Raw genomic sequence first — 22,074 nt, forward strand, 5'->3', positions numbered from 1 at the left:
AGCACCTGATCCATGACTGGCGCTCTTAGGTGTTAGCGCAATACACATAAAATAAATAAATACAGAGCGTGAACTATATTTAAAGACTAAATATTTCTAGCTTTGCTTGGTTGTGCAATTCCACATGCCACCACCAAGACAATTAATACTTTATTATTCATCCCATTTTCCCTCCCAATAATAAAAGCTTCCAAAGCCAGTTCCTGGTTGAACTTGATTGGTTTATTTTAGTTTTACATTTCCTCTCTCTCACATACAGTCATTGAACAGTCCCATACTGTTAGATTTCTACAAAAATATCAATTTTTCAAAAGCTGAAAAGAGGGAAAGATATATTTTAATATATAAAAGGAAAAAAGCTAAATCTGACATTGCATTATATTCTTAAAAACATTTGTCTATTTACAGACATGTCTAAAAAACCAAACAAAATTTCCAGGATTCTTGGTCTAGTGAGAATGTGCTCTTGCAGGGGTTTCTATTGTTCTTCTGATTCCAAAACCCACTCACTACCAAAGTAACACATTCTTGCATTATTGTCTCTTAAAAATAGTGTGCATAATTTCCAAAAGGTTTGTTCCCAACCAGTTGATTTGGGGGCTGTGGGTGGGAGGGGATTCGACATTCAAAATGATAGTGAAATGCAAAGATGGGATGTGAGGGTTAGGAAAAGCAAAGGCTAATGAGCTTTTCAAGGGGCTGTGTTGCTTGGAAGAACCTGTCAACATCTTTCTTGGCTGTGTGCCTATTGGTTCTTTTGACTTTGGGGTCTGTTCTTGGCTGACTTACTGATAGTTTTCTGGCATCAGGCAGGTCAGCTTTTATTTCAACAATATGCTTTTGTTACAGCAGGCATTCCTGACTGCCCACTGCCAAACAGTAAATATGTATCTAGGCATTTTCCATCACCTTGCCCCTCAAGGCAGAAGGGTTATTTTAAAAAAAGTGTGTTTGAATGACTTTAATGCTATCTGTGTCCTATGAAATGTGAAAGGCATATTTTTCTTACTGTACAGACATGGATTAATGCACACTTAATTTTAACACTAAAGTGAACAGCAGCCATTTTGGATCAAGAAGCGATAGGGGCCAGAGAGGAAATTTAGCGGCTTTTTTGTGTGTGTGGCACTGTCAGCGCAAGACTGATGGCTGTTTCACACAGCAAGGAGTTGAATTTAATGGCAAATCAAACTGTCTTGGGCATAATGACAAGCACCTCAGCCAATTTAAAATACCCAGGGCCAACCTCTCAGGTACATCAGTGTAAATCTGGTGTAACTCAACTGAGATCAATATAGTTACTCCAGATTTATACTGGTGTAAATGAGGTTCGGATCTAGCCTTTAATCTCTAAGGAGTAGGTGTAAACATGTATTTATAGGCTAGTTCCCCTTTATAAGGCATTGAATGATATCTGTAAGGCTTTGCATGGCTCTCATACTAACCCATATCCTCTTCTTCAACCCTTTAGTGCAGAAGGAGATTAGCATTTATGATACAAACTGAGGTTAAACTGTAAAATATGCAAAGGCAGTAGAAGTGATACACACCTGTACAACTGTTTTCAAACATGCATTGTAGAATCCCAAGGTGAAGATACCTCCATTACACCGTGTCTGGAGCAAATTTATGCATACCCAGCTTAAGAACCCTTTCTTTGCTCTGAAGCCCAATAGGAAATTGTAACAAAGAAAAGGAAACAACACAAGATATACATATCCAGTGACAGCCATTCTAGACACAGGTCCAGAAGCTGCCGCTTACTGTATAGGGCACACTTTTGCACTAAATGTAGTTTGACGCTGCTTCTGAAGAGTGGAAGAACATCACTTACAGCACGTGCATGTGAATGTCAGACACAGGCACAGCCTTGGCGCTGGGAAAGATGAAATCTCCCACAATAGTGCGTCACGGCGGGATGGAGGGAGTGGGGTGGATCGGATCACTGGGGGCATGTGGAATCCCAGTTTCTGCTGCTGAGGCATTAAGAGCAGGGATTACATTCCTAAATACAATTATGCAAGAAAGGCAAAATGCACCGTTTCCTAGATTCTACACAATTTTCACAGCAGTGATTTTCACTTTTGAGGAGCACCTAAGAAGCCCCTGACGTCCACCATAATTCCTATTTACAAATTAGATAGGAAAAAATCATTTATACACATTAACAAATAGTCTCTTCTTGGCTGAAAATTTCATTCTTCAAGGAAGCTAAGAAAACAAAAATTGTGTACAAAAATATAAATATCTGTACAGTCTGCAGGCCCTTCACTTCCAACAGCTTAACATTGAAGAGTAACTACAGTTTATTGAATAAGTGGTGGCAGAAGAGAATAAAAAATACATCTTGTGATTCAAATACTGCCCTATTTCCCTGGTAATGAGCATTTTTTGTTTTTTTGCTATACACATCTTGCGTAAATGCAATGAGAACCTCTGAGTACCTTTCCTGAATTCATAAAGAAATGGATAGTTTGGAAGGACGCATGCACATGCACACACTTTCATGTCCTAATAATTCTGAAAGGGTCACTTCCTTTAAATGTCTTTGAGATGTATATGTCTTCAAGAACCATGAGGAAGGGAGGAAATAGGGAAGGAAGGAGAGGAGAATGGAGACAAATGACACTCAAACTACCTCAGCGATGCTTTTAAGGAGTTAGCAATCTGATTCTCAGATGGATTTCTCCAATCTGAATCTGTTCGTTCTGGATGCCGTCTCATTCCCATCATGCTCAAGGAAGAACATGGCAGGGTTTTCTCTTTTTAAAATTAGCTAACTAAAAAAAAAACAAACACTGGGGTGTTGCAATCATCACTATGAAAATTTCTTTCTTCACCTTAAAATGGGAGTTTAAGATTTCATATGAAAATGATGTGGACAGAAACTACCAGAGAGAGTCTGAGCAAGAAGATAATTCTCACTCACTGAAGAATGGAAATTTTTGACATTAGCATTCTGGGAAATCTATCCCCGATCTCCCTTTCCTCCACCAAAGGCAACCAGTTTGAACAAGCTTGCTCCAATCTCATCTACACAAGCTCATTACATTTTGTGGGCTGTGCACAAACCGCAGATGTGAACACCCCTGCTTCTGCATAGATAGTTAATTTGGCTGGTACAAACGCTAGTACTCCTGATTTCTCCTCATCCAGAAACAACTGCATCTCTGTTAGGGTATGAATCTCTCAGTGGCCCGGGTCCATCAGACCTCTAGTTTCCTAAACTCTTTGTGAAGGACCCACTGTTGGAAGGATACCATATGCCCAGCAATGGTAATACATCATCATCTTTCTTTCTGGGGGATGAACATCCAGAACACAGTAGTGAGGTAAAATTTATGTTAGCACAATTAAAGTTTCATAGCATTGATTTCTCAGCTTGGGGCCTGCCCTCAGTCAGAAGGGTGCACTGATACCATATTTTTTTTACAGGGATACAGGAACAAGTGTCTGGAGACAAGGGAAGATGTTAAAACTCAAGATACCAATTCCTTTCATAGTCCAAATTGTTCCAGATTTTCCTTTCGGTCTCTAAAAAATCCAAGCATTTATTTGCCTGCAGAATTTGAAGGCAAGGTCCCAATACTGTTCAATTTTGTAACCACAGACGCTAATGTGGGCATTATTTTACTGTCCTGTCCTTCCAGGTCACTTGCAGGTAATTTAGTTTTTAAACCAACGGGTGCCAGTTTTGCAACTACAGGTGCCAATACTGGCATCACCTTGGTACTCTGCCCTTCTGAGTCTAAAGGAAGATTTGCAACTTTTAACCCAAGTGGTGCTAGTTTGGGCATAGGCCTCCACCGTGTGTCAGTGTTACCAGCTTCTAGATTAGTTTTCATCTGCAGGATTGGAGGAGACACATTGATCTCTGCCAGGGGATCTAAGGTTTTACCACTTCCACCACCAGTTACTGAGAGGTTGGCAAGTGGGTCCTTCATTTCAGAGCCTATCACTATCTTCAGAATATCTGCTTGAGATGAAGGCTCTGCAGAGTTCCTCTCACCATCAGTAAGGTCGTCATCTTCCAGGTGAAGCAGGAGGGGGCTTATGGAGCCACTACTCTCTCGAACTTCAGAAAGGCCCTTGAAACTGCTACCCAAGTGACCAAACTGGAAGGAGGCTCCAGCTGCAGTGGTCAGTTCACTGGCAGTTCCCCTCCGAGTTTCGGAGTCTTCTGGAGAAAAGTCTGAGCTCAGGGTACTGGGCAGCTCTGACATGCCAGAAGTGTCATCATTCAGCTGCTGATTGAGAAAGGCAATTTCATTGAGAAGTGAAGTGAGGGTTTCATCAGTGTCATCATTCTCCTCAATGCTGCCCAGTAACTCACTTGGGTCTAGTTCTGCTTCCTCTATTGCAGAGGCTACCTTCCTCAGTTCCATTTCTATCCTGGAGTCTTTGAGATCTTTTACCTGCAGCTTGCGGAATGGAGAATCCTTTGGCTTTAACCTTTCCCCTCCCTGATCAGTCTCTTTCCTCCTCCCCTGGCTTCCAAGAAACTCTCCAATGCAAGACTTTTTAGCAAAGGACTCTGAGGAGTCCTTCACACTGGGTACATTCCGAATCTGTGGAAAGCTGCTGTCTTTATTTTCAAGGAAAATTTGTGTGGGCCCCGTGGCACTTCTCCCATCTCCACAGCTGTCTCCAGGAGATGCCTTGTTTTTGTCTTCTGAAAGGATGTCCTCATTCCGCCTACTTTCATGAGGTCCTGCTTTCAGGGACGGCTCAGATGTCTGGGCACCAGCACCTGGGGTTACATGAGAATTCTTGTTTCTATTCAGGTTTAAATTCACACCCCCTTCAGCAGCCAGTGATGTCACATTAACTATCTTTGGCATCATGAATGAATCTTCACTCTCTGGAATACCAAACAAAGCAAAACTCATCAGGATCACTGGTGACTGAAGCTGAAGACAATCTGCCCCCTCCCACATCATCTTCGCCCCCCAACAAAACCACCCTTACAAGGAGTTTAAAGCATCTGCTGAAATAGAGTGTCTTGAGCTGTTTGTACTTTCTTTTTTTACCCCTACAAACTTAACATTCAATCCACTCTGAAGAGTGAGTCGTATAAATAATATGAAATCCCATGATGTCTGTCTAGCAGAATTTTTGTTTTTCAGTTGAGCATGTTTGATAGAGGTTTTCCCCACTAAGGCCAACCCTTGCAAACTCATCTTAGAATCTTTTCCCATCTGTCAGTTGACTACCAATAGTAAAAAGAAAAGGAGTTCTTGTGGCACCTTAGAGACTAACAAATTTATTTGAGCATAAGCTTTCGTGAGCTACAGCTCACTTCATCGGATGCATGCAGTGGAAAATACAGTAGGGGGATTTTATATACACAGAGAACATGAAACAATTGATGTTACCATACACACTGTAACGAGAGTGATCAGGTAAGGTGAGCTATTACCAGTAGCAGAGAAAAAAAAACCACCACCACCTTTTGTAGGGATAATCAAGATGGGCCATTTCCAGCAGTTGACATCTCAGGAATTGGCACCCTGACAGCAGGATCGTCTGGCTATGTAGACTCCCTCCTCAGGCCCTATGCTACCAGCACTCTCAGCTATCTTCGAGACACCACTGACTTCCTGAAGAAACTACAATCCATCGGTGATCTTCCTAAAAACACCATCCTAGCCACTATGGATGTAGAAGCCCTCTACACCAACATTCCCCACAAAGATGGACTACAAGCCGTCAGGAACAGTATCCCCGATAATGTCACGGCTAACCTGGGGGCTGAACTTTGTCCTCATCCATAACTATTTCACATCTGGGGACAATGTATATCTTCAAATCAGCAGCACTGCTATGGGTACCCGCATGGCCGCACAGTATGCCAACATTTTTATGGCTGACTTAGAACAATGCTTCCTCAGCTCTCGTCCCCTAATGCCCTTACTCTACTTGCGCTACATTGATGACATCTTCATCATCTGGACCCATAGAAAAGAAGCCCTTGAGGAATTCCACCATGATTTCAACAATTTCCATCCCACCACCAACCTCAACCTGGACCAGTCCACACAAGAGATCCACTTCCTGGACACTACAGTGCTAATAAGCGATGGTCACATAACCACCACCCTATACCGGAAACCTACTGACCGCTATACTTACCTACATGCCTCCAGCTTTCATCCAGGCCACACCACACAATTCATTGTCTACAGCCAAGCTCTACGATACAACCGCATTTGCTCCAACCCCTCAGACAGAGGCAAACACCTACAAGGTCTCTATCAAGCGTTCTTACAACTACAATACCCACCTGCTGAAGTGAAGAAACAGACTGACAGAGCCAGAAGAGTATCCAAAAATTACCTACTACGGGACAGGCCCAACAAAGAAAATAACGGAACGCCACTAGCCATCACCTTCAGCCCCCAACTAAAACCTCTCCAGCACATCATCAAGGATCTACAACCTATCCTGAAGGACGACCCATCACTCTCACAGATCTTGGTAGACAGGCCAGTCCTTGCGTACAGACAGCCCCCCAACCTGAAGCAAATACTCACCAGCAACCACACACCACACAACAGAACCACTAACCCAGGAACCTATCCTTGCAACAAAGCCCATTGCCAACTCTGTCCACATATCTATTCAGGGGATGCCATCATAGGGCCTAATCACATCAGCCATACTCTCAGAGGCTCGTTCACCTGCACATCTACCAATGTGATATATGCCATCATGTGCCAACAATGCCCCTCTGCCATGTACATTGGCCAAACTGGACAGTCTCTATGTAAAAGAATAAATGGACACAAATCAGACGTCAAGAATTATAACATTCAAAAACCAGTCGGAGAACACTTCAATCTCTCTGGTCAGTCAATTACAGACCTAAAAGTGGCAATTCTTCAACAAAAAAAACTTCAAAAACAGACTCCAACGAGAGACTGCTGAATTGGAATTAATTTGCAAACTGGACACCATTAACTTAGGCCTGAATAAAGACTGGGAATGGATGTGTTATTACACAAAGTAAAACTATTTCCCCATGTTTATTCCCCCCCACACACATGCATTGTTCCTCATATGTTCTTGTCAACTGCTGGAAACGGTCCACCTTGATTATCACTTCAAAAGGTTGTTCCTCCCCCCACCCTTCTCCTGCTGATAATAGCTCACCTTACCTGATCACTCTTGTTACAGTGTGTATGGTAACACCCATTGTTTCATGTTCTCTGTGTATATAAAATCCCTCTACTGTATTTTCCACTGCATGCATCCGATGAAGTGAGCTGTAGCTCATGAAAACTTATGCTCAAATAAATTTGTTAAGTCTCTAAGGTGCCATAAGTACTCCTTTTCTTTTTGCGGACACAGATGAACACGGATGCTACTCTGAAACCTACCAGTAGTAAGAATTCTGTAGACAAAATTCAGCCCTCAGTTACCTGTGTAACCCTGTATCTTCAGGCTATGTCTCTCAGTGCCATGTGTGCAATTCCTCCTGTTTTCAGTGGATTGACACAAGCGAAACTGATTGGAATTTAGTAAACAATTCTTCTGGTGATACACAAGACAGAAAATCTTCACAGAGTGTCTCTTAGCTGTTCTTGCTCTCCAGAAGCAGAAGTAAAAGCAGTGTTTATTCGTTTGCCCTGAACCCTCACTAGATATAACTACACAGAGCTGGCCTGTGTAGAAGTGCTACTTCTACATTACTTTTTAGAATAATGATTAGTTAATTCTAATTAATAGTGGAATTACTGCCATCATTCACTAAGCTAAGTTTACCAGCCTCTCCTTTTCCAGAGCTTCTTCAGTGAAGAGAAATTTTCTAAAGTGGGTTGGTGAAAGCCATGTAATGCTCACTGCCATCAAGAAATACTATTGTATTTGCACAATAATTTGCTGTACACTTGAAAATTATGTTTCCTGCATGTCTCTCAGCAAGATACTGCATATTTCAGGGATCCTATATACTCAGGTTTCAGAGTAGCAGCTGTGTTAGTCTGTATTCACAAAAAGAAAAGGAGGCACCTAGGCTCTAAGGTGCCAAAAGTACTCGTTTTCTTTTTGCCTATTTACTCACACACTGTAGCATCTGCTTTGGATTCCAAAACAGTTCCAAAACACAGCAGTCAAATTTTCCCCAGCCCTACATCTGAAACTGACCTTTTCCCTTCCTCCTTAGCTCCATATGCCCTATTATATGGGTATCTCCAGTAAGATGGTGAGTGGCTGTCTCTTGGAATTCTATGCACTGGATGACAGGAAGGTCTACGAATATGAACATCCACTATCTCTGCCTAGACCCCATGCACAATACTTCTGTCAAATGTTTCAGCTTTAATAGTGTCAGACATGAGAGTTCCAAGATGGCTCAAACCTTAAGTTCCGCTGAATAGGTCAAATAAATGCCCCCTCTTCCCCTGCACATAATTTTACTGAGGGCTACAAAACTGTGAAGGTGAGATGCAATGTTATTTGCTATCCTGAAGAAAAGCTGAACCTAAATATTTGCTAAGATAGCTTTCAATACCCACAAACATAAGGATTTATGTCTGAAGAACTTACCTGAAGCAGGTTCTGCAGCTGTTCCTACAGCGGGGGGCACTGGGTTACTGGCAATGGTTGACAATGTAATGGGAATGGCTGAGTTAGTGAGGATGCCTTTCACTTGGACAGGAACTGTTGAGCCTGGTAGCTGAATCATCACAGATGCAATACCTTATTTGGGAAGAAGAGCAATTCTTTTTTAGATATTGGCTCAAAAACAGAAAATACAGCACTACAGCTCCATGCTGTATCTGATACTATACTACCATCTGAAAGCAGTCTATGAAATGGTTATCTGATTGTTCTATTTCTAATACAAATCAGCCCGATACTCTCCCTTCTACACAACATTTCAGATATTTTTCCCCTCTCTTTCATTTGGAAATACTAACATTCAACAACAGATTTTATTTACCTGATGATAAAACCATAAACAGCTCAATTGAGTTGGTTAAGATTTTGGTTGTATAATCAAGTACAGTAACTCCCCACTTAACGTTCTCTCGCTTAACGTTGTTTTGATCTTATGTCCCTGCTCAATTACAGAACATGCTCCATTTAAAGTTGTGCAATGCTTCGTTATAATGTAGTTTGGCTGTCTGCTTTGTCCACAGCTGGCAGCTCCCCTATGCGCGCCCCCCCCTCCCGCGCCCCAGCACCTCCTGCCTGCTGGCAGATGTCGCAGATCAGCGCCTTCCCCCTCCTCCAGCCCGCAGCATTCAGGAGGGAAGGGGAAGGAGCAAAGACTCGGCGCGCAGGCTCCCCTTCCCTCCTGCCCATGGCAATCAGCTGGCTTGCAGTGTTCAGGAGGCAGGGGAGGGAGGGGGAGCCTGCGCACCAGGTCCTCGCTTCTCCCCACTCCCTCCTGAATGCCACAAGTCAGCTGATTGCCACGGGCAGGAGGCAGAGGAGGAGTGAGGACGCAATGTGCAGAGTGAAGGGGGGGCAAAGAAGAGGCAGGTTAAGGGTGGGGGCTTGGGGGAAGGGGTGGAGTGGGCAGGCCGAGAGTTGAGCCCCCCGCCCCTGGTGCTTGCAGAGTAGGGGACGCTGCTGCTGCACGTGCTTCTCCTAGCTTATAGCACCTTCAGCCTCCTTGCCTGCCTCATTGTGTCCAGTCCCAGTGGGCTGTTCCTGTGTGGGGTAAGGTGGGGGCACCTCCCAACTATAGTACTGTACTATATGGCAAAAAAACAATTTCCCTGGAACCTAATCCCCCCCATTTACATTCATTCTTATGGGGAAACTGGATTTGCTTAACATCGTTTCACTTAAAGTCGCATTTTTCAGGAACATAACTACAACGTTAAGTGAGGAGTTACTGTAGCTCTGTTTTATATAACACGTATATTTCAGTAAGAATCCACCACACTCAGTGAAGTTGTGAGAATACAGAAAGAATGATATAAAAGGACAAAAGCACCCGCCTTCTTACAGGAAAAAATGTTATTTTTATAAACTGAAGTGCATAAATGAACAGAGATACAGATTCAATACCAATTCTTACCTTCCAATAAACCTGCTATCATGTGACCTTACCTGGCTGTGTCGTCACTGTGTTGCTGGCAACTTGAGGCTTTAGCTCAGCTTGCAGGAGTGTAGAAGGAACAGTGGCTACCTGTCCTGGCATCAAGGGACTCTTCAGTGTAAGCATTTGCCCTTGTGGAGTCATCACTAGGCCGGCAGTAGTTAATGTAATAGGAGAGGATGTGGTCTCGACTGTATAAAAACACAAATATAAATCATACACTGTAAGTGATATTTCTGACACTGCATGCCAAAAGGCCTTAACCAATATAAACTTACTAGCGGACAGCAGTTCTCTTTTGGGTGAGTATCAATGTTGCTGTCCTCAGCCCACTTTGCTCAATTTGGACAATTTTCTTGGCTACAATTGGCTAGTAACTGGCAAATTCAGATTATCTTAATTCCCTCATGTGCAGACCTCAGACCCCACAATCACAGAAGAAGTTAATGTGATTTTTGTAAACTGCCAGACTCTCTTAGACTGTACCTTAGAGCATACAATATACATAACATACACAAACATTCTTGTTTTAATACTTCACCTTTACTTTGTATTAAATTAATAAATTTATAGCAAGATGGCTACACAAAGCAGGCTGCTATTTCCCAACCAAGATATCCAATGATACATTTTTCCCTTTGCAACTAGATCAAACATATATCTTTCCCAGCCTACCGGCGGCCTGGCCTCCTTTCCTGGCGAGTATCAATGGCTTCCCCCGCCGATTTGTCACAATCATTTGTTCCAACTCTTTGGAGGAAGTGGAGGATTCTTCTTGCTGTCTGCTGGGCTTGGTGGACACAACAAGCTCCTCTGGCTCAACTTGTTTCCTTTTCTTTTGTGCTTCTACTGCTTTCTGTTTGGCATAAATATATTCTAGCTTCTTCAGGACCACCTCTTCTGTCTTACCTATAGAAAGGTTAACAGAGACAGAGTCTCAACATGTCCTCAGATTCTATTTGCTTTCAGGACTAAGAGTCGGAATGGAACCATGCAGACCCAGCAGGTTAGCCCCAATGCAATTTTTTTTGGTGGGGGGGGAGGGGGGCGCAGTAAACCCCCTTCAATCTCCAAAGAACAGTCTTGAGCAGAGATGGGCAAACTACGGCCTGTGGGCCACATCCAGCCCGCAGGACTGTCCTGTCCTGCCCAGCTCCTGAGCTCCCGGCTGGGAAGGCTAGCCCCCGTCCCCTCCCTTGCTGTCCCCCCTTCCCCACAGCCTCAGCGCGCCGCACCGCCAGTGTTCTGGCCCGCTGCTCCTGTCGGGCAGCACGGCGGCATGGCTGGCTCCGGGCGGGCAGTGTGGCTGCAAGCTTCTGCTGCTCTGAGCAACATGGTAAGGGGGCGGGGCGGGGTCCGATAAGGGGCAGGGGGTCCCGGGGGCAATCAGGGGACAAGGAGCAGTTGGATAGGCATGGGAGTCCCTGGGGCGCTGTCGGGGGAGGTGGGGGTTGATAGGGGTTGGAGCCATCAGGGGACGGGGGGGTTGGATAGGGGGTGGGGTCCCAGGGGGCAGGGGTGTCAATAGGGGTTGAGGCAGTCAGGAAGCAGGAGTGGTTGGATGAGGCAGAGGTTTGGGGGCGTGGGAAGGAAGTGGTCAGGGAACAAGGGGGGTTGGATAGGCATTGGAGTCCTGGGGGGCCTGTTTGGGGGCAGGTGTAGACAGGGGGCGGGGCAGTCAGGGGATGGGGGGATTGGATGGGGGTGAAGTCCTGGGGGGCAGTTTGGAGTGGGGGTCTCAGGAGGGGGCGGGAAGTGGGAGGGGGCAGATAAGGGGTGGGGCTAGACTGTTTGAGGAGGCACAGCCTTCCCTACCCAGCCCTCCATACAGTTTCACAATGCTGATGTGGCCCCTCAGGCCAAAAAGTTTGCCCACCCTGGTCTAGAGCACACCACAGAAAAAGGAAAATGTATCAACATTTACCCAAAATTTCCTTTCTTCAAGGAGAAACATTAGATCTTAAAATTGGTCTTCAGCCTGTCTGCAGCTTTGATAGACAGAACTCAGACCTAACAACCAATGGCTCAGGGATATATGTCCCTCCCTGACGGACAGGTTGCCAGCTGAGAACTTTCACAGCTACAGTGAAAACTGTGTTGTCCTTAACTATGAATACACTGACAGCAAGGCATGAGAACATTATTTACTTAGCTATGAATGGGGATCCCTCATCTTACCCAAAGTTGTTCAGATATGTTGATCTTACTATTCAAAGAAAGGAAAATTTTAGAGTAAGCTCATATAAATTTTAATATTACTCAGAGCAGTAAGATCCACAGACTGTACAATGGGATTTTATCAACAGTGTGTAGGTACGGCGAGAATTTACCTAGAAATTTAGCTTAATACATGATCAAAACTGATATAACTATACACAGAAAAGACAAAGTGGGTGAGGTAATATCTTTTAAGTTTTTGAGCCACACAGAGCAGACCGACACAGCCACAACTACACTATATATAAAACTGTACACAGGCTGTTTCCCAAATCACAGAGGTACTATATAGTCAATACCATCCTTCCAACTACAGCAGCAGGGGAGGCTTACCTGCCAGCTCTGAAGCATATTATAAAGGACCAGGAGGCTGTCTTGCAGATTTCTTCTTAAGAACAGTATGTCTCCATCCAGAGGCATATACTGCATTTACCGAGTGTGACCAGAGTTCACTAAAAGACAAATTCTTTCCCTCATATGGCTCAAGTGTATGCCACCTGATCCACCTAGACATGTAAGATTCTGAAAAACAAACACTCTCTCTTCCCTGCTTACACCCAACAGATAGAGTGCAAATACTGAGCTTGACTGCTTTACTGTTTTACATTTGTTTAGATAAATTTTGTGTGCTAGGTGGACATCCCATGTGCCACAGCTTTTCCATGAGGCACAATGGTTTGGGACAGAAGGGCTTTAGTCCTATCACTCATAACTTATGAAATATGAAGTTGACTTTACATGCCTAGATGAATATCAGGATCATCCCGAGAACCAATTTATCAGCATGGAATATGCAATACTTGTATTCTCAGGACAGTGCTAATTCCATATCCCATCTGGCTGATGCAGCTGTTATCATAAAAACCAGTAGACAGACGATAGTATATGGACAGAGCCTTTGGAAGGTTGAAAGGATGTCATGAAAGGAATTAGCAGCAGACTGATGTCCAAAGTTGAAGCCCCTGTGTTGCAGCTGAGGATATAGGAGAAAGGCTCTTTGGACAAAACTCTATTTCTGGAGGAAGTGATATATTCTTCTCTCTGGATATCCCCAGTACACTGGATACTAAGATCCTAAAGCTCTGCAGCAGGAAGGTATGTCCACACTTCCTTTACCCGTGGAGGTGAAATAAAAGTAGCAGGTCTCTTCAGCAGGAGGGTTGTTTCCCTGAGCCAGTGATTGACAGGTCTGAGTTCTGTCCTCAAAGCTGCAGATGAGCTGAAGATCCACTGTAGAATCTTTGGCCCTTGCTTCTTGAAGAAATAAACTCTTCCTTTTCTGTGTTTATGACACTGTACCTTATATTAACAGAAATACACCCCAATCCCCAAATCAGTCTTCTTCTTTCTTAGAATCTATGGGCAGATTCTCAAAGGTATTTAATGGGAGTTAGGCACCTATGTACCTTTGAGGAGCTGACCCTAAATCTCATATCTGCACATTCTACCACCTCTGTATATAACCACTAATGGCCACCCCACTTCCTCAAGTCCTTTCTTTCACTATTCCAACCACTATATCCCCTTAAGCCACCTCACCTGAAAGTGTGGATACTTTACGGATCAGAATGTCTTGTTTGCGAGTCAGTAAGTTCTTCTGCCCAATCAGTTTATCTGCCTGATCAGTCAACCCCTGAATTTCTTCGTAGGCCTAGAAGCACGTCAGAATACCAGTTTAGAGACCAAGCTAATGCAGAATAAGTAGTTCTCCTTTCCCAGTCAAAAAGGCATTTTGAAAGTCTCCCTATAGACATTTCCCATCATTATTTTAAGAAATCAGGAAACAGAAAAAAAGTTCAGTCACTGTGTTGTAATGTTTCTCTGAATGCAATTCAAATAGGATGAATGTTGGTTTCTTCCACTTCATCTTTATGCACATCTAGTTTCACATCTAGTCTAACCTGTATAACAAAAGCCACCAAACTGCCCCAAAATAATTCCTAGATCATGTATTTCAGAAAAACACCCACTCTTGATTTAAAAATTGTCAGTGATAGAGAAACCATCATGATCCTTGGTAAATTGTTCCAGTGGTTAATTACTCTCGCTGTTAAAAATGTATACTGTATTTCCAGTCTGAATTTTTCTTGCTTCACCTTTCAGTCATTGGATCATGATACACTTTTCTCTGCTAGACTGAAGAACCCAATATTAAATATTTGAACCATGCAGGTACTTTACGGTGTAATCAAGTCACCACGTAACCTTTTCTGCTATAAATTAAATAGACTGAGCTTTCTTCAGTCTATCATTATAAAGCACATTTTTCTAGTCCTTTAATCATTTTCATGGCTCCTCTCTGAACCCTGTCCAATTTATCAACATCCTTCTTGAACTGTGGACACCAGAACTGGACACACTATTCCAGCAGCACTTTCACCGGTGCCAAACACAGAAGTAAAATAACCTTGCTACCCTATTTCAGATTTCCCGTTTATGCATCCAAGGATTACATTAGCTCTTTTGGCCATAGCATCACACTGGGACTAATGTTCAGCAGATTATCCACCATGTCTTCCAAATCTTTTCCAGTCACTGCTTCCCAGGATAGAGTTCCCCATCCTGTAAATATGGCCTACATTCTTTGTTACTAGATGTATGCATTTACATTTAGCAGTATCATACTGCATATTGTTTGCTTGCACCCAATTTACCAAGCAATCCAAATCAGTCTATATCAGTGACCTGTCCTTTTCATTATTTACCACTCCCCAATTTTTGCCTTACCTGCAATCCTCATCAGTGATGATTTTGTGTTTTCCTCCAGATCATTAACAAAAATGTTAAACCACATAGGGCTAAGAACCCTGCACGACCCTCTTGGAAACACAGTCATTTGATGATGCATCCCTACTTACGATTACATTTTGATTCCTATCAGTTAGCCAGCTTTTAATTCATTTAGTGTGTGCCACGTTAATTTTACATCTTTCTCATTTTTTTAAATCAAAATGTCATGTAGTACCAAATCAAATGCCTTACAGAAGTGCACGTATATTACAACAACAGTCTTACCTTTATCAACCAAACTTGTAATCTCATTAAAAAAATATATATATCAAGTTAGTTTGACAGGATCTATCTTCCATAAATCTATGTCTAAAAAGTTCAGTCACTGTGTTGTAATGTTTCTCTGAATGCAATTCAAATAGGATGAATGATGGTTTCTTCCACTTCATCTTTATGCACATCTAGTTTCACATCTAGTCTAACCTGTATAACAAAAGCCACCGACACAGCCCTAGGAATGTAATGTACAGATGAGCGTAATTATTTATGGCTCTTCATTATGTGCTGTTTGTTTCCTTTCATTTACAGTTTTGTATCCATATGCTTTACTGAAATAAAATATTTCACGAAGGGCTCTCTTTTTTTACATTAGGGAGATTTGTTTTCATTATATATCAAAACTGTCTGGTTGTACAATTTAAAATTGCCAAGGCACACCAGCAGTTACTTTCCAGAGTTAAATTCACAACGCTCAAATTTTGCTTTTGAATGAACCCATTTCTCCCCATTGGGAAATGACTACACTCAGGTGAACAGAATTTCTACACTCACTGCTAAAATATTTTCCATATCACTACACTGTTTCTCGAAGACCTGATGTCAGTTTGCCCTACATTAAAGTATCTTTCTCCATATGAGCTTGGGCGGTAAAATGCCTACCTGTTTGAGGATGTAGCACTTGGAGACCTTGGGAAGGCTATGCAGTCCCAGAGCTCTTTTCAGCTTTTCAAAAAGATCCCTCATTTCATTGCGACGTCGGCGTTCATTTGCCGTGTGTGTTTGGCGGTAATGAGCAAAGGCCTCTGCCTCATTCTTCTGCTTTCTGTTCCAGAATTGGGGTTTCTGTTGGAAAAGAAACAAGGGGAAAAAATGCAAGCCTGATTTACAGTCATTAAGGCACATTTCTACGCAAGTCACATCACTACTGGATAAAACTCTGCTGTTTAGCTACAAGGTCTTCATGAATTCTGAATATTCTTGAAAGCATAAAACACTACAGGATGTGTGGAATATAATATCAGAATCACCAATGAAGGTGAAGGTCCAGCAACCTTTCCACTCAAAGGCATTCGGAAGTCCATGGGGCCGGACGAATTGCATCCGAGAGTGCTGAGGGAATTGGCGGCTGTGATTGCAGAGCCCTTGGCCATTATCTTTGAAAACTCGTGGCGAACGGGGGAAGTCCCGGATGACTGGAAAAAGGCTAATGTAGTGCCCATCTTTAAAAAAGGGAAGAAGGAGGATCCTGGGAACTACAGGCCGGTCAGCCTCACCTCAGTCCCTGGAAAAATCATGGAGCAGGTCCTCAAAGAATCAATCCTGAAGCACTTAGAGGAGAGGAAAGTGATCAGGAACAGTCAGCATGGATTCACCAAGGGAAGGTCATGCCTGACTAATCTAATCGCCTTTTATGATGAGATTACTGGTTCTGTGGATGAAGGGAAAGCAGTGGATGTATTGTTTCTTGACTTTAGCAAAGCTTTTGACACGGTCTCCCACAGCATTCTTGTCAGCAAGTTAAGGAAGTATGGGCTGGATGAATGCACTATAAGGTGGGTAGAAAGCTGGCTAGATTGTCGGGCTCAACGGGTAGTGATCAATGGCTCCATGTCTAGTTGGCAGCCGGTGTCAAGTGGAGTGCCCCAGGGGTCGGTCCTGGGGCCCGTTTTGTTCAATATCTTCATAAATGATCTGGAGGATGGTGTGGATTGCACTCTCAGCAAATTTGCGGATGATACTAAACTGGGAGGAGTGGTAGATACGCTGGAGGGGAGGGATAGGATACAGAAGGACCTAGACAAATTGGAAGATTGGGCCAAAAGAAATCTAATGAGGTTCAATAAGGATAAGTGCAGGGTCCTGCACTTAGGATGGAAGAATCCAATGCACCGCTACAGACTAGGGACCGAATGGCTCGGCAGCAGTTCTGCGGAAAAGGACCTAGGGGTGACAGTGGACGAGAAGCTGGATATGAGTCAGCAGTGTGCCCTTGTTGCCAAGAAGGCCAATGGCATTTTGGGATGTATAAGTAGGGGCATAGCGAGCAGATCGAGGGACGTGATCGTTCCCCTCTATTCAACACTGGTGAGGCCTCATCTGGAGTACTGTGTCCAGTTTTGGGCCCCACACTACAAGAAGGATGTGGATAAATTGGAAAGAGTACAGCGAAGGGCAACAAAAATGATTAGGGGTCTAGAGCACATGACTTATGAGGAGAGGCTGAGGGAGCTGGGATTGTTTAGTCTGCAGAAGAGAAGAATGAGGGGGGATTTGATAGCTGCTTTCAACTACCTGAAAGGGGGTTTCAAAGAGGATGGCTCTAGACTGTTCTCAATGGTAGCAGATGACAGAACGAGGAGTAATGGTCTCAAGTTGCAATGGGGGAGGTTTAGATTGGATATTAGGAAAAACTTTTTCACTAAGAGGGTGGTGAAACACTGGAATGCGTTACCTAGGGAGGTGGTAGAATCTCCTTCCTTAGAGGTTTTTAAGGTCAGGCTTGACAAAGCCCTGGCTGGGATGATTTAACTGGGACTTGGTCCTGCTTTGAGCAGGGGGTTGGACTAGATGACCTTCTGGGGTCCCTTCCAACCCTGATATGCTATGATTCTATGATTCTAAGATAACAGCTTTTCATGTATGGATACATTACATATCTTCACATAAGACAGACACTGTACAATACAAGGCTTGACTTTAATATTATATAAAAAACACTTGTAACTTCCTCTCCCCAAAACCTAACCTTTGTCTAACCTCTCAAAAAACCAGTAAACCTTGAAAACCATCAAATCAAACAAAACATATTAATGTTCCTTGCAGTTAAGCCAATTTCATTCATATTTAGGTGAGTGAATATGGAAAGATGGGGACAAGAAGGCACCTTAGACAAGATTGTGGGGGGAAGTTAATAAGCAAATTAAATTTAAGATACTAATCACTTCATTCTATGATTAAAACTAAATTAAAAATGTATCACAAAGCAGTCTCTGATTAAGTCAGCTGCCACAAAGGCAGATATTCATCATGCTCAGGCATGAATTACTCCTCTCTCCACTCGAGGCTGGTAGGTCCGTTATTTTATTGTTACTCTGACAGGTGCAGTAGGTGTTCTATTACTTTACCCTGTGAAGCAGTACTGTACTCCTTACAGGCCTCTTCAAGCAATAGGAAGTTAGTCTAAATTTCTGAGGTCATTTTGAGTCTACAGAAAGACTCTTTTTGAGTTCAATGGTCTTTGGATCAAAAGATCTTTGTGAGATCACTTTAATTTTGCCAAAGTGTAGGCCATTTAAACTAAGCTATCATTTTCAGCAATCCAGTTTCCTTTTGACAAGCAGCAGTCGTGTTTATAATATACTATACTCCCTTCCTAGACACAAAAAACATAATTCTCAATTTGATACATAATATGTATTTTCACCGCAAATTACACATGCCAGAAACAGAAAATGTAAGACATCTTAAGAGTTAATAAGACGTAATGGCAGTGAAGGCAATTATTTCTTACTGTTCAAATTTAAGCCCTGATCCAAAGGCCATTGAAGTCAATTGCAGTCTCTCTTTTAATATTAATGGGCTTTGGAATTAGGCTCCTACCCAGTATTTAACCATAAATATATATAGAAGATAAACAACGTTTGTTAAGTTTCTCTATGTATGAAAGTTTATCTTTAAAATGGAAATGTGATACTAAGAGGAAAAAGAAGAGTAAATATATACCTTAGTAGACTTGTCTGCTACCTTCTCATCCGAAGGATTATGAATACGGTGCCTGGAAGAGATGCAAGAAGTTTTCACCAACATTACTCTATTCTCATTAACTACATTCCCAACAGCCTTAGAATTATCCATGTTTATCCCTTGAAATGAATTTTCCTTGCAACTAGATGGAGGTGGTATACTGCTGCCAGTGCTGCGTCAAGAGAGTGGGCTCCATCTTGGACACCACAGACTTTAGACAAATCTCTTTCAAAACTGTAAAATTACCTTGTAGGGCAAAATGGCAAACTTATGCTTCTCTACGTGTCAACAAAGATAATAAAATCTGCCAATGTCTGCCAGTAGCAATATCAGTAATGCACAGGCTACAGGTGGACTACAGAGCGAAAACAGTATTTCTGGTTTATTACTACTATCTTATGTCATAAAAATAGAGACCCTAAATATCTACTCTTAAGATTTTTTTTAAACAGTAGAAATATTCACATTTAGTGATACCGTATCTTCATTTCCCCATTTTTACTGAAAAATTTTGGCAATGTTTAGAGAATGGTCACATCACCGTCTGAAGCTGAAACATAAGCCGTATCTCTCTAAGGAGGAAAGGAAATGTTTTGAGATATGCGATACCACCATCCAGGTTCTTCAAAGATCTTGCCAAAATCCTTCAGCAAACAGAGGGAATTCAGGATCTGATATTCCTAATGTAGCAAACCAGAAGAAATAAAGGAAAAAAATCTGAAGCCAGCTTTATACACCGTAAATGAGCTTTTTTTGGACTGTGCTTTGTATTTAAAAGTAACAGCAGCAACAAATAATGAACAAACCAAGGTGGATTTTAAAAGCAGATAAAAAACAAACAAACAGTTTGTTCACTAAGATTCTGGTCTCCCAACAAAGTCAACAATGCCTTGCCCTGTTCTTTCTGTAGGAATGGAGACTAAGAAAACAAAATGCCACAGCCTGAAACTATCTGGCAATCCCTCAGCTACAGCAGCATATCTACTAGTGAAGACAGAGGATCAGCAGAAAGGGGGCTGCAAAAAACAAACTAAAAATCTCAGACTTTTCTGCTTATTTTCAGTAACTAATTAGACAGACCGTTGGCCCTGTTAAGACAAAGTGCTCATAAGACAGATATCCCTAATGGCCATATTGATTAAAATGAAAAACAAACAGAGATGCCTCAATTCTTCAATCAGATCTGAATGGACCCGAGTCAATCAATGCGGAGACCAATGCACTGCAGGATCTGACTGTAGGATTGGGGTCTCATTTTATCTTACGATTTCTTAAAACCTCTCGTTTAACCAGTTCATTTTCATGCCAATTCATTCGTAAAACAGAACTTTAGTTCTCTTGGCTGGTACAAAAGATGCTTACTTCTGTTTGGAAGATCCGATACTGGAAGCTGTAGCCTTCAGACGGGCAATGTTAATCTTCTCTGAAAGCTCCTCCACGGTCTCAATGTCCACAGGCTCATCATTCTCACTGTACTCACAGTCGTTCTGAAATAGTTAATTTTTAAAAAAGCAAGCATGAATTCTGCACCTTAGCTCAGGCCAAACATTTTGTTTCGCTCCAAACTCAAGATAGATTGCAATATAACATTAGGAAACAAAGTCAACAGCTGCATCTGCCAATAAACAGATATATTAAGCAGGTGATTTATGACAGACCCTTAACCATAAGGGTCCCATTCGGTGATTCTTGCCCCCCCCCGCCACACACACTACTAACTCTTCACATTGGATTGGAGCTATCAGGAATTCCTACTTCTGCCATTGATGCTTTTATTGTGAATTACACAAAGCCTTTAAGAGGCAGAGTCCTCCAGCTTGCATTTTCAAATGGGCTACGATTACATTATCCTTAACACTAAAAGCAACTCTCCGGACTTCTGCCACGGACTAACACTAATTTGATTCCAGTTAAAATGACACCATCAATTTGAAGATTTGAAATACCACAGATTACTGTAACTGCCAGAGATTAGGGAGACTGTGTTTGTCTGTTTACTTTGTGAATTTAACAGCACTTAATGCATGGGCAGTTTTACTCATTGATGATCCACTGCTCTTCTTTCTCATGCCACTAGCATGTTATCACCAATCTTGTACACTACTGCAGAAACAGCTTGTGCCCGTGGTCTTCTCCATGCCAGGCAAGAGGATGTTTAACCAGTGACAGAGGCAGTAAAAATGAAATCGAATATTTAGCAGGCAGGCACATTAAGAAAATAGGGAGAGTAGGAACATGGGTGGGCTCCAACTATGTCTGGTACAGTTGCTCTTGGATGTACCGAAGGACCCTCCAAAAATAAATATCAACACTGAGAAGAAAAAGATATCATTTTTTTTAAAACGACATACTATTTAAAAGGTGCTTTGTCAGAAAATTTGAATTTTTTGAAATTTGTCTATTTAAAAAATTCAAATTGCCAGTGTCCTTTTAAAATGTGCTAGGATGAAAATTAAAGGACACGGAAGTCTGCTGATGCTGTCAGGCACAGAGACGTTCACTACTGAAGGATTGTGGAAGTAAATGCATAGCAGGCTCACCCTTCACTCTTCAAGAAGAGAGACTATGTTCATGTTATATGTAAACGTTCTCAAAGAACCTAAGTGTCTAAGTTGCTTAAGTCCCACTGAAAAATCAATTAAGTTCACTTTAAAATGTTTTCCTAAAGCTGTTTTTAATAAGCACAATTCCCATGGATGATGCAATTTTAAAAAATACTCCCAAGAATATGGTCATCTCCAAATTTCCTCAGTGACCTTAAAAAAACCCCAAGACCACCAGCTGCAGAGATGAAAATCTTTGGCCCAATGGCTAAAGGGGCTGGAACCGTGAAGTTTGATGTGGCAGCCATGGAATTAGTGACATAAAAACAAACAAACAATTTGAAAAAAAAAAAAGTCTTTATTTTTTGTATTTATGATCAATAGTCTACTTATACACTATAACACTCTTTCTCTTAATGGGATAAACTATAATCATGCCTCCATTCTAAACTTTATTTCACTCAAATACACTGAACCACCCCTATCTCGCTCTCTCTTCCTGCTCTT

At 42.3% G+C, this 22,074-nt stretch overlaps 1 protein-coding gene across 15 annotated transcripts in view; it reads right to left on the reverse strand.

Annotated features, from left to right (window-relative positions):
• Nucleotides 1-203: 203 nt before the first annotated feature.
• MGA (MAX dimerization protein MGA) overlaps nt 204-22,074 on the reverse strand; it is a 94,247-nt gene continuing 72,376 nt past the window's right edge. For 14 of the 15 annotated variants that reach the window (XM_038405108.2, XM_043517630.1, XM_038405107.2 and 11 more), the window contains 8 exons: nt 20,387-20,511; nt 19,004-19,055; nt 15,941-16,123; nt 13,811-13,922; nt 10,730-10,963; nt 10,066-10,245; nt 8,548-8,700; nt 204-4,861 (listed from right to left, as the gene is read on the reverse strand). In XM_038405108.2, the coding sequence (XP_038261036.1) occupies nt 3,552-4,861; nt 8,548-8,700; nt 10,066-10,245; nt 10,730-10,963; nt 13,811-13,922; nt 15,941-16,123; nt 19,004-19,055; nt 20,387-20,511 (2,349 nt within the window). In that variant the 3' untranslated portion in view covers nt 204-3,551. Of the gene's footprint in view, nt 4,862-7,379; nt 7,478-8,547; nt 8,701-10,065; nt 10,246-10,729; nt 10,964-13,810; nt 13,923-15,940; nt 16,124-19,003; nt 19,056-20,386; nt 20,512-22,074 lie in introns of all 15 variants that reach the window. The other variant, XR_006282366.1, reaches the window with a different exon arrangement.

Source organism: Dermochelys coriacea, chromosome 6 (assembly GCF_009764565.3).
Source record: "Dermochelys coriacea isolate rDerCor1 chromosome 6, rDerCor1.pri.v4, whole genome shotgun sequence".
NCBI lineage: Eukaryota > Metazoa > Chordata > Testudines > Dermochelyidae > Dermochelys > Dermochelys coriacea.